General features: G+C 33.4%; 1 protein-coding gene across 2 annotated transcripts in view; it reads left to right on the top strand.

Moving 5' to 3' along the window:
- Positions 1-12,516, top strand: part of frmpd4 (FERM and PDZ domain containing 4) — a 92,677-nt gene that overhangs the window by 34,387 nt on the left and 45,774 nt on the right. For both annotated transcript variants that reach the window (XM_067444714.1, XM_067444715.1), the window contains exon 2: positions 8,654-8,767. In XM_067444714.1, coding sequence (XP_067300815.1) covers positions 8,654-8,767 — 114 coding nt within the window. The remainder of the gene's footprint in view (positions 1-8,653; positions 8,768-12,516) is intronic.

Below are 12,516 nucleotides of genomic sequence, written 5' to 3'. Positions count from 1 at the left end.
GTCCTTATGATGGTTTGTGGTTTTAGTAGACACACTGGTACTTAAAGCCTTTATGGAGAATGCATTATAAAAGTATTTGTTATGCACTTTATAATGCACTATAAGGCCTCCTGAATAGTGGTACCCACAGTTATAATACACATTTAGAACATGCATTGTGAATACCTTTATAATGCATTATAACGATCATTATGAATACCTTTGTAATGCATTATAACGTGCATTATGAATATCTTTATAATGCATTATAACATGCATTATGAATACCTTTGTAATGCATTATAACGAGCATTATGAATGCCTTTATAATGCATTATAACGAGCATTATGAATGCCTTTATAATGCATTATAACATGCATTATGAATATCTTTATAATGCATTATAACGAGCATTATGAATGCCTTTATAATGTATTATAACGAGCATTATGAATGCCTTTATAATGCATTATAACGTGCATTATGAATATCTTTATAATGCATTATAACGTGCATTATGAATACCTTTGTAATGCATTATAACGAGCATTATGAATGCCTTTATAATGTATTATAACGAGCATTATGAATGCCTTTATAATGCATTATAACGTGCATTATGAATATCTTTATAATGCATTATAACGATCATTATGAATGAATATCTTTATAATGCATTATAACGATCATTATGAATGAATATCTTTATAATGCATTATAACGAGCATTATGAATCCCTTTATAATGCATTATAACGATCATTATGAATGAATACCTTTATAATGCATTATAACGTGCATTATGAATATCTTTATAATGCATTATAACGAGCATTATGAATACCTTTTTAATGCATTATAACGTGCACTATGAATACCTTTATAATGCATTATAACGAGAATTATGAATACCTTTTTAATGCATTATAACGTGCCCTATGAATACCTTTATAATGCATTATAACTTGCACTATGAATACCTTTATAATGCATTATAACATGCACTATGAATACCTTTATAATGCATTATAACGTGCATTATGAATACCTTTATAATGCATTATAACGTGCATTATGAATACCTTTTTAATGTATTATAACGTGCATTATGAATACCTTTATAATGCATTATAACGTGCACTATGAATACCTTTTTAATGCATTATAACGTGCATTATGAATACCTTTTTAATGCATTATAACGTGCACTATGAATACCTTTATAATGCATTATAACTTGCACTATGAATACCTTTATAATGCATTATATCTTGCACTATGAATACCTTTATAATGCATTATAACGTGCATTATGAATACCTTTATAATGCATTTTACGAGCATTATGAATACCTTTATAATGCATTATAACGAGCATTATGAATACCTTTTTAATGCATTATAACGTGCACTATGAATACCTTTATAATGCATTATAACGAGAATTATGAATACCTTTTTAATGCATTATAACGTGCCCTATGAATACCTTTATAATGCATTATAACGAGAATTATGAATACCTTTTTAATGCATTATAACGTGCCCTATGAATACCTTTATAATGCATTATAACTTGCACTATGAATACCTTTATAATGCATTATAACATGCACTATGAATACCTTTATAATGCATTATAACGTGCATTATGAATACCTTTATAATGCATTATAACGTGCATTATGAATACCTTTTTAATGCATTATAACGTGCATTATGAATACCTTTATAATGCATTATAACGTGCACTATGAATACCTTTTTAATGCATTATAACGTGCATTATGAATACTTTTTAATGCATTATAACTTGCACTATGAATACCTTTATAATGCATTATAACTTGCACTATGAATACCTTTATAATGCATTATATCTTGCACTATGAATACCTTTATAATGCATTATAACGTGCATTATGAATACCTTTATAATGCATTTTACGAGCATTATGAATACCTTTATAATGCATTATAACGAGCATTATGAATACCTTTATAATGCATTATAACGAGCATTATGAATACCTTTATAATGCATTATAATGTGCATTATGAATACCTTTATAATGCATTATAACGAGCATTATGAATACCTTTATAATGCATTATAACGAGCATTATGAATACCTTTATAATGCATTATAATGTGCATTATGGATACCTTTATAATGCTTTATAACATAAAGGCTTTAAGTTTTCTTAATGAAAGTGTTGAAGTGTCCAGATGAATGTTGTGAAAGGATGATAAAATACGACAGATGGTACAATAATAAGACTCATCCTCAGTTCTGCTGTATTCCTGCAGATTTGAGTGTGTGAGGAGTGTGTGAAGCTTTAGTGTGTCCCTTTGGTCAGGATATAATAATTATCTGAAGATTTTAGTAGGATTGTCATTCATCCTCTCACAGTCTCACTCCGCTGCCATGGCAACAGATCCCAGTTTGCCTTTCAGTCAGTTCAGTGCCGTGAATTCTGCCGACAAATCCGCAAATGAATGACTGAACACACGAGCGTGCCATTGATCCGAGAGTTGAGCTTGTTTTATTCTTGATCATTATTTTGCTCAGTTTTGGTTTCACTGCATCGTTTTTGTCCAGACTGTCATATAAAGACATTATAAACACATACAAAAACAAGACAGAGCCAAACTAAATATTAATGACTGATTATGTTGGCTTTTTCATCTCAGCTGCAGTTGATCAGATAAACACCGTAACCAAGTTTAGTGTTTTGGTATTCCCTCATATATTTAATTCCCTCATATATTTTCCTCATATTTTAATGGTTTAATTGCACTTGTATGGTCAATGTAATATTATATTTACAATAATCATTTTGTTCAGTGCTTTGACATTTTTTTATTCAGTTTCATATTTGTCAGTTTAGTACTTAAACACATAAATAAAATAATTAAATAAAATGACCACGGCAACATTTCTATAGCTTCATCGCAAACATATTCATTCAAGTTCATTATAGTATTTTAAAAAAATATTTTAGCTTTAATTTAATTTGATTTCAGTTTCATGTTTAGTCATTTTAGTTCTTAAACTTATAAATAAATAATGTTAGGTGCTTTTTAACATTTTAGCTTAATTTGTATTTGTATTTTAAGTCATTATAAACTTATAAATAAATAATGTTATTTGCTTTTTAATATTTAGCTTCATTTGTATTTTATTTCTACTCATTTTAAACTAATAAATAAATAATGATGGGTGTTTTTTAATATTTAACTTAATATTTATTTTATTTTTAGTCATTTTAAACTAATAAATAAATAATGTTAGGTGCTTTTTAATATTTAGCTTTAATTTTATTTTTATTTTTAGTCATTTTAAACTTATAAATAAACAATTTTAGGTGCTTTTTAATATTTAGCTTAATTTGTATTTTGTTTTTAGTCATTTTAAACTTATAAATAAACAATTTTAGGTGCTTTTTAATATTTAACTTAATTTGTATTTTATTTTTAGCCATTTTAAACTTATAAATAAATAATGTTAGGTGCTTTTTAATATTTAACTTAATTTTTATTTTATTTTTAGTAAAATTTTGCAACTTTAAAATTGCCAAGACAACATTTCTGTAGCAATTTCAAACGTATTTGTTCAAGTTTAATTGTTACGTTTAATATTTATGTATATATATATTTTTTAAACGTTTGTCATATTTTTAGATAAAACTTCCATATATCGAGTAACTTAAGAAGTTTGTTTTGCAAAACCAAAACCACGGCAGATAGACTAAAATTTCACTAGATTCACAATTGATGTGTTTTTTATTTCTCATGATTCTTTGATGAATAGAAAGTTCAGCATGTATTTAAATTCAATCTTTTGTAACATTATAAATGTCTTCACTGTCACTTTTGATACGTTTACAAAAGCATTAGATTCTCTCCAAAATAAAAGTCTTCCTGAGGCCAAACTTTAGAGCTTTAAAACATGAATAATCGACGGTATTTGAACACTTGCTCTAGCGCGCTTCATGAATTCTGCAGCCTGCGCTCAGCCATCATTTATTAATGGCTCTTTGAGTGGCTTGAGTTTCTCTCTCCGGTACGGTTACTCCCAAAAATCCCCATCCTGGTCCGATGCAGCCGAGTTAAAGAAGGGATATCAATGAGACAACCAAGTTTCTGAAGCTGCTGTGGGAAAATGGAAGAGTGTTCTGAAGACCCGGCGCTTGACATTGTGAGTGAATTATTATTCGGCTTGCGTCTCTAAAGAGGAATTGCTTTACCTGGGGATCTTCATCATGACTGCTTTAATATTGGAGCTGTAAGCATTACATGCTTCCTTAAACCGTGTTTGAGTCCAGGGAAGCACAGTATTTTAAACCTCATCTGAGAGTCCAGTGATATGTTTAAAAGCGTTTTCTGAATAAGGGACGTGTATGGAAGGACCCGCCCCAGAATTAAAATAAAAAAAACTTGAATGTAATCGCAAATTTTTATCTCACAATTCTGACTTACATTTGCCATTTCTGACATTTTTCTCTGAATTCTAAGTTTACATCTTACAGTTTTGACTTTTTGTAATTCTAACTATACAACTTAGCCATTTTTCCTTATTTAGTTTGGAATTCTAAGTTTAAATTACAATTTTAACTTATTCGGAGTTCTTCTCACAATTTGAACTTTTGTTGAGAATTCTAAGTTTACTTCTCCCAATTTTAACGTATTTTGTTTGAAAATCTAAGTTTACTTACAATTTTTACTTGGAATTATATGTTTATATCTTGCAATTTTAACTTTATTCATAATTCTAATTTTGCATGACAAATTTTACTTATTTTGTTTGGAATTCTAAGTTTACTTCTTACCATTTTGATTTTTTGTAATTTATAGTTTACATCTTGCAATTTTAACTTATTTTGTTTTAAAATCTAAGTTTACTTACAATTTTTACTTGGAATTCTAAGTTTATATCTTGCAATTTTAACTTTATTCATAATTCTAATTTTGCATCACAATTTTTACTTATTTTGTTTGGAATTCTAAGTTTACTTCTTACCATTTTGATTTTTTGTAATTTATAGTTTACATCTTGCAATTTTAACTTATTTTGTTTTAAAATCTAAGTTTACTTACAATTTTTACTTGGAATTCTAAGTTTATATCTTGCAATTTTAACTTTATTCATAATTCTAATTTTGCATCACAATTTTTACTTATTTTGTTTGGAATTCTAAGTTTACTTCTTACCATTTTGATTTTTTTTGTTTTGTTGGAATTTTAAGTTTACATCTTGCAATTTAGAAATTTCTCACAATTTGAATTTATTTTGTTCAGAATTCGAAGTTTGCTTCTCAATTTCACCTTATTTTATTTGGAATTCTTCTCACAATTTAAACTTTTGTTGAGAATTCTAAGGTTGCATACAATTTGAATTAGAATTCAAAGTTTGCATCACAATTTTACCTTATTTTATTTATAATTCTAATTTTGCGTATCCAGTGATATGTTTAAAAGCGTTTTCTGAATAAGGGACGTGTATGGAAGCCGCCACAGAATATATATATATAAAAAAAACTTGAATATAATCGCACATTTTTATCTCACAATTCTGACTTATATTTGCCATTTCTGACATTTTTCTCTGAATTCTAAGTTTACTTCTTACAGTTTTGACTTTTTGTAATTCTAACTATACAACATAGCCATTTTTCTTTATTTAGTTTGGAATTCTACGTTTATATCTTGCAATTTTAACTTATTTTGTTTTAAAATCTAAGTTTACTTACAATTTTTACTTGGAATTCTACGTTTATATCTTGCAATTTTAACTTATTTTGTTTTAAAATCTAAGTTTACTTACAATTTTTACTTGGAATTCTAAGTTTATATCTTGCAATTTTAACTTTATTCATAATTCTAATTTTGCATCACAATTTTAACTTATTTTGTTTGGAATTCTGAGTTTACTTCTTGCCATTTTTATTTTTTGGGGGAATTTTAAGTTTACATCTGGCAATTTAGAACTTTCTCACAATTTGAACTTATTTTGTTCGGAATTCGAAGTTTGCTTCTCAATTTCGCCTTATTTTATTTGGAATTCTTCTCACAATTTAAACTTTTGTTGAGAATTCTAAGCTTACATACAATTTGAATTAGAATTCAAAGTTTGCATGACAATTCTAATTTTGCTTATCCAGTGATATGTTTAAAAGCGTTTTCTGAATAAGGGACGTGTATGGAAGCCGCCACAGAAAATACACAAAAAACGTTGAATGTAATCGCACATTTTTATCTCACAATTCTGACTTACATTTGCCATTTCTGATTTTTTTTCTCTGAACTCTAATTTTATATTTCACAGTTTTGACTTTTTGGAATTCTAAGCTATTTTTCCTTATTTGGTTCGGAATTCTAAGTTTGCATCTCACAATTTTAACTTTTGTTCAGAATTTTAAGTTTACTTCTCACAATTTCGCCTCATTTTATTCAGAATTCTTTTCACAAGTTTAACTTTTGTCCAGAATTCTAAGTTCATTACAATTTTGACTTCTTGGAATTTTAAGTTTGCATCTCAATTTTAACTTCTCTGAATTTTTTACAACTTGCAAGTTTGCATTTTCATGGAATTCTAAGTTTACATATCCCAATTGTAACTTATTTTGTTTGAAAAACTAAGTTTACTTACAATTTTTACTTGGGATTTTAATAAACTAGTAACTATGGCTCCTACAAGTTTATATCTTGCAATTTTAACTTTATTCATAATTCTAAATTTGCATCACAATTTTAACTTATTTTGTTCAAAGTTCTAAGTTTACTTCCCGTAATTTAGAATTTTATTGGAATTTTAAGTTAACATCTAGCTACTTAGAATTTTCTCACAGTTTCGCCTTAATTTGTTCGGAATTCTTCTCACAATTTTGATTTTATTCATAATTCTAATTTTGCTCATTTTAATTTTACTTCATTTTTACTTGGAATTCTAAGTTTATATCACAATTTTAACTTTTGTTCAGAATTCTAAGTTTACTTCCCGCAATTTTGAATTTTATTGGAATTTAAGTTAAATGTGAAAATGTGCTTAATTATCATGAGAATAAAGTCACAGGGGAAAGATTTAAATGGTCCTAAAATAGGCTTCACAGGGACTGGCGCTGTTCTTTAGTCGGCCTGTGTGATTTCTGCACCTGTAGAACTTACATTAACATCTGCAATATCCTAAACCCCAAACACTTGCATGCTCATTTAGTTCGCTTTGTCTCGTTATAGTTGTGTATCATTTTTGGCTTATTGATGATGCTTTGAGCTCCAGTTAGACTGTCGTGTTCTCGACTCCAAAACATTTGACCATGTTTAAATCCATTCCATATTTTGCTGCTGAATGACTCTGAATGCTTTATATAAGCGAGAGCACAATGTTGTAAAATGAAGATGACTTGTTAAGACGAGATGCCTGTACGTATGAGTGCATAAACCAGGTTGAATGCTCATTTATTATGGATGAGTTTGGGAGTTTTCAGTGCTTTCTGGCATGCATACACACGAGCTCAGTGAGTTCCTCCGCACATGAGGAGTGTTTAAATAATGAATGTTAAAGTCAGAGCCGCTCCTGAAAGTGCCTTCTGCGGTTCAGAAGTTGAAGACGTCTTCATGGCATTGGAAGAGTTTTATTACTGTAGTTTAACTTCATCTCTGACTGACTGAAGCTCAGTTAAGATCATAGTCTCGTCTGCATCGGCTGCTTTCGGCTGATATCATTATATACTGTCAGTTTATTCATTTATTTATAATGCTTTGTTTTTTTTGGAACTTGGCCCGGGTGATTATTGTGTGTGTGTGTGTGTGTGTGAGTGTGAGTGTGAGCGTGTGTGTGTGTGTGTGTGTGTGCGTGTGTGTGTGTGTGTGTGTGTGTAGTGTGTGTGTGTGTGTGTGTGTGTGTGTGTGTGTGTGTGTAGTGTTTGTGTGCGTGTGTGTGTGTGTGTGTGCGTGTGTGTGTGTGTGTGTGCGTGTGTGTGTGTGTGTGTGTGTGTGTGTGTAAGCGTGTGTGCGTGTATTTATGTGAATATTTAATAACTGCCTAGCCGTATTCAGAACTTATCCATTATTATTATAATTTTTTTTTTAATTAGCTTGATTTTTTTTGCTGTGTTGTGCACTTATACTGTTTTTGTTTGTTTTTCTAAGTAATCAACATAAACCGTAATAAGAAAACGAAGCACTGAGAATATATGTGTAAAAAAAAATGAACACAATTTATTAATAAAATACATTTTAACAATAAAAAAAGAAGGGAAAAATAAGACATCTGAATATTCCAACATGAATATTCCCGTTGGTGGGGCTGAGTTCGCCTATGGGCGGGACTGAGTTTGGCTGTGGGCGGGACCGAGTTTGGCTGTGGGCGGGACTGAGTTTGGCTGTGGGTGGGAGCGAGTTTGGCTGTGGGCAGAGCTGAGTTTGGCTGTGGGCGGGGCTGAGTTCGCCTATGGGCGGGACTGAGTTTGGCTGTGGGCGGGGCTAAGTTTGGCTGTGGGCGGGACTGAGTTCGGCTGTGGGCGGAGCTGAGTTTGGCTGTGGGCGGGGCTGAGTTTGCCTGGTATCCAGGCTAGAATTGTCGTATTGTTCGAACAGAAATGTCTTGAGGTGAAGGTGCTCTGGATGATCTTGATGCTTTGGATGATGTTGATCTGTTCCTCTTGTTTGCAGCCACAGGACCAAAGCCTCCAGCTGTCCGGGCCCCGGGAGTTGGGCTCCGGCTCAGGGGCCTCCGAATGGCTGGGAGATGGCGTCGTCTAGAGAGCCCCGAGACTGCTACGGCAAGTGAGTGTGTCTTCAGCATTCCTCTCAATGCAGATGCTAGAAAAGCTTCAGTTTGACTGCATCCATGCGTCCCGAATACTGATTGTGTCCTGAGCACAACATTAGCATGCCCAAACGTGCGTCAGCCTTCTGCACTGCAAAAAATGCTTTTCTTCCTTAGTATTTTTGTCTTGTTTCTAGTCCAAACATCTGAAAATTCTTAAAACAAGAGTATTTACTAGACAAGCAAAAGTAATTGTCTTGTTTTGGGGAAAATAACTCAAAATGAAGAGAGTTTTTGCTTAAAATAAGATAAATAATCTGCCAATGGGGTGAGGAAAATAATCTTAATTCAAACAGAAAACAAGATTATTTTTCTCACCCCATTGGCAGATTATTTATCTTATTTTAAGCAAAAACTCTCTTCATTTTGAGTTATTTTCCCCCAAAACAAGACAACATTTTTTACTTGTCTAGTAAATGTTTCTTAATGTAAGAATTTTTAGATGTTTGGACTCGAAACAAGACAAAAATACTGAGTAAGAGGAGCATTTTTTGCAGTGTGAGCTGACACACACACAATGAGGTGAGAGAAATCAGATCTGATGATGAAGAAAAACTCCACATGCTTTGGCTTTTTCCTGTTGATGGAAGAGGTGTCGATACAGTATTACCATATACAAACCCGATTCCAAAAAAGTTGGGACATTGTACGAATTGTGAATAAAAACAGAATGCAATGATGTGGAAGTTTCAAATTTCAATATTGTATTCAGAATACAACATAGATGACATATCAAATGTTTAAACTGAGAAAATTTATAATTTTAAGGGGAAATTGGTTGATTTTAAATTTCATGGCATCAACTCATGTCACAAAAGTTGTGCCGTGGCCATGTTTCCCCCTGTGTGTCATCCCCTCTTCTTTTTATAAGAAGAAAACTTTATTTTTATTCTCCAGAACGACTGTACAGCCAAATCTAATTTTGTCGCATTATTATCCTGTTTGACACTATGAAGCTGCTTTGACACAATCGTGATTGTAAAAGCGCTATATTAGTTGAATTAGTTGAAAGGGGTGTGTTCAAAAAAATAGCAGTGTGGCATTCAATCACTGAGGTCATCAATTTTGTGAAGAAACAGGTGTGAATCAGGTGGCCCCTATTTAAGGATGAAGCCAACACTTGTTGAACATGCATTTGAAAGCTGAGGAAAATGGGTCGTTCAAGACATTGTTCAGAAGAACAGCGTACTTTGATTAAAAAGTTGATTAGAGAGGGGAAAACCTATAAAGAGGTGCAAAAAATGATTGGCTGTTCAGCTAAAATGATCTCCAATGCCTTAAAATGGAGAGCAAAACCAGAGAGACGTGGAAGAAAACGGAAGACAACCATCAAAATGGATAGAAGAATAACCTGAATGGCAAAGGCTCAGCCAATGATCACCTCCAGGATGATCAAAGACAGTCTGGAGTTACCTGTAAGTACTGTGACAGTTAGAAGACGTCTGTGTGAAGCTAATCTATTTTCAAGAATCCCCCGCAAAGTCCCTCTGTTAAAAAAAAGGCATGTGCAGAAGAGGTTACAATTTGCCAAAGAACACATCAACTGGCCTAAAGAGAAATGGAGGAACATTTTGTGGACTGATGAGAGTAAAATTGTTCTTTTTGGGTCCAAGGGCCACAGGCAGTTTGTGAGACGACCCCCAAACTCTGAATTCAAGCCACAGTACACAGTGAAGACAGTGAAGCATGGAGGTGCAAGCATCATGATATGGGCATGTTTCTCCTACTATGGTGTTGGGCCTATTTATCGCATACCAGGGATCATGGATCAGTTTGCATATGTTAAAATACTTGAAGAGGTCATGTTGCCCTATGCTGAAGAGGACATGCCCTTGAAACGGTTGTTTCAACAAGACAATGACCCAAAACACACTAGTAAACGGGCAAAGTCTTGGTTCCAAACCAACAAAATTAATGTTATGGAGTGGCCAGCCCAATCTCCAGACCTGAATCCAATTGAGAACTTGTGGGGTGATATCAAAAATGCTGTTTCTGAAGCAAAACCAAGAAATGTGAATGAATTGTGGAATGTTGTTAAAGAATCATGGAGTGGAATAACAGCTGAGAGGTGCCACAAGTTGGTTGACTCCATGCCACACAGATGTCAAGCAGTTTTAAAAAACTGTGGTCATACAACTAAATATTAGTTTAGTGATTCACAGGATTGCTAAATCCCAGAAAGAAAAAAAATGTTTGTACAAAATAGTTTTGAGTTTGTACAGTCAAAGGTAGACACTGCTATTTTTTTGAACACACCCCTTTCAACTAATTGCCCAATTGCACAGCCTTAAGAGCGTGCATATCATGAATGCTGGGTCTTGTTTGTTTTCTGAGAATCTACTGAACCTACTGGTAACTTGTTTGCCACGTTGCAATAAAAAATATACTAAAAACCTTGATTATTCTGGTTAGTCACATTGGACTGCTATTTTTTTTTAACAATACTGTATAAATAAAGTTGATTGATTGATTGATTGATAACAGTCTGCAAACGTCTGGGACTGAGGAGACGAGCTGCTCAAGTTTAGGAATAGGAATGTTGTCCATTCTTGTCTAATTCAGGCTTCTAGTTGCTCAACTGTCTTAGGTCTTCTTTATCGCATCTTCCTCTTTATGATGCGCCAAATGTTTTCTAATGGTGAAAGATCTGGACTGCAGGCTGGCCATTTCAGTGCCGGATCCTTCTTCAGCGCAGCCATGATGCTGTAATTGATGCAGTGTGTGGTCTGGCATTGTCATGTTGGAGAGAGCAAGGTCTTCCCTGAAAGAGACGCCGTCTGGATGGAGCAGATGTTGCTCTAGAACTTGGATAGACCTTTCAGCATTGATGGCCTTTCCAGATGTGTAAGCTGCCCATGCCACACACACTCATGAACCCCAGACCATCAGAGATCAGCTTCTGAACTGAGCGCTGAGAACAACTTGGGTTGTCCTTGTCCTCTTTAGTCCGGATGACATGGCGTCCCAGTTTTCCAAAAAGAATTTCACATTTTGATTGGTCTGACCCCAGAACAGTTTTCCACTTTGCCTCAGTCCATTTTAAATGAGCCTTGGCCCAGAGGAGACGCCTGCGCTTCTGGATCATGTTTAGATATGGCTTCTTCTTTGACCTGTAGAGTTTTAGCCGGCGACGGCGAATGGCGCGGTGGATTGTGTTCACCAATGTTTTCTGGAAGTATTCCTGAGCCCATGTTGTGATGTCCATTACAGGGCTGAAGATCACGGGCATCCAGTTTGGTTTTGACCCTTGACCCTTACGCACAGAGATTGTTCCAGATTGTCTGAATCTTTGGATGATATTATGCGCTGTAGATGATGATAACTTCAAACTCTGTGCAGTGTTTCTCTGAGAAACTCCTTTCTGATATCGCTCCACTATTGTCCGCCGCAGCATTGGGGGAATTGGTGATCCTCTGCCCATCTTGCCTTCTGAGAGACACTGCCACTCTGAGAGGCTCTTTTATACCCAATCATGTTGCCAATTAACCTAATAAGCTGCAGATTGGTCCTCCAGCTGTTCCTTATCTGTACATTTAACTTTTCCGGCCTCTTATTGCGCCTGTCCCAACTTTTTAAAAATGTGTAGCTTTCATGAAATCCAAAATGAGCCGATATTTGGCAAGATATTTTAAAATGTCTCGCTTTAAACATTTGATATGTTATCTATATTCTATTGTGAATAAAATATAAGTTTATGAGATTTGTA

The sequence above is a fragment of the Pseudorasbora parva genome, chromosome 5 (genome assembly GCF_024679245.1).
Source record: "Pseudorasbora parva isolate DD20220531a chromosome 5, ASM2467924v1, whole genome shotgun sequence".
Taxonomy (NCBI): Eukaryota; Metazoa; Chordata; class Actinopteri; order Cypriniformes; family Gobionidae; genus Pseudorasbora; species Pseudorasbora parva.
The sequence above is the reverse complement of the archived record's forward strand: the minus strand, read 5'-3'. Positions and strand labels throughout refer to the sequence as shown.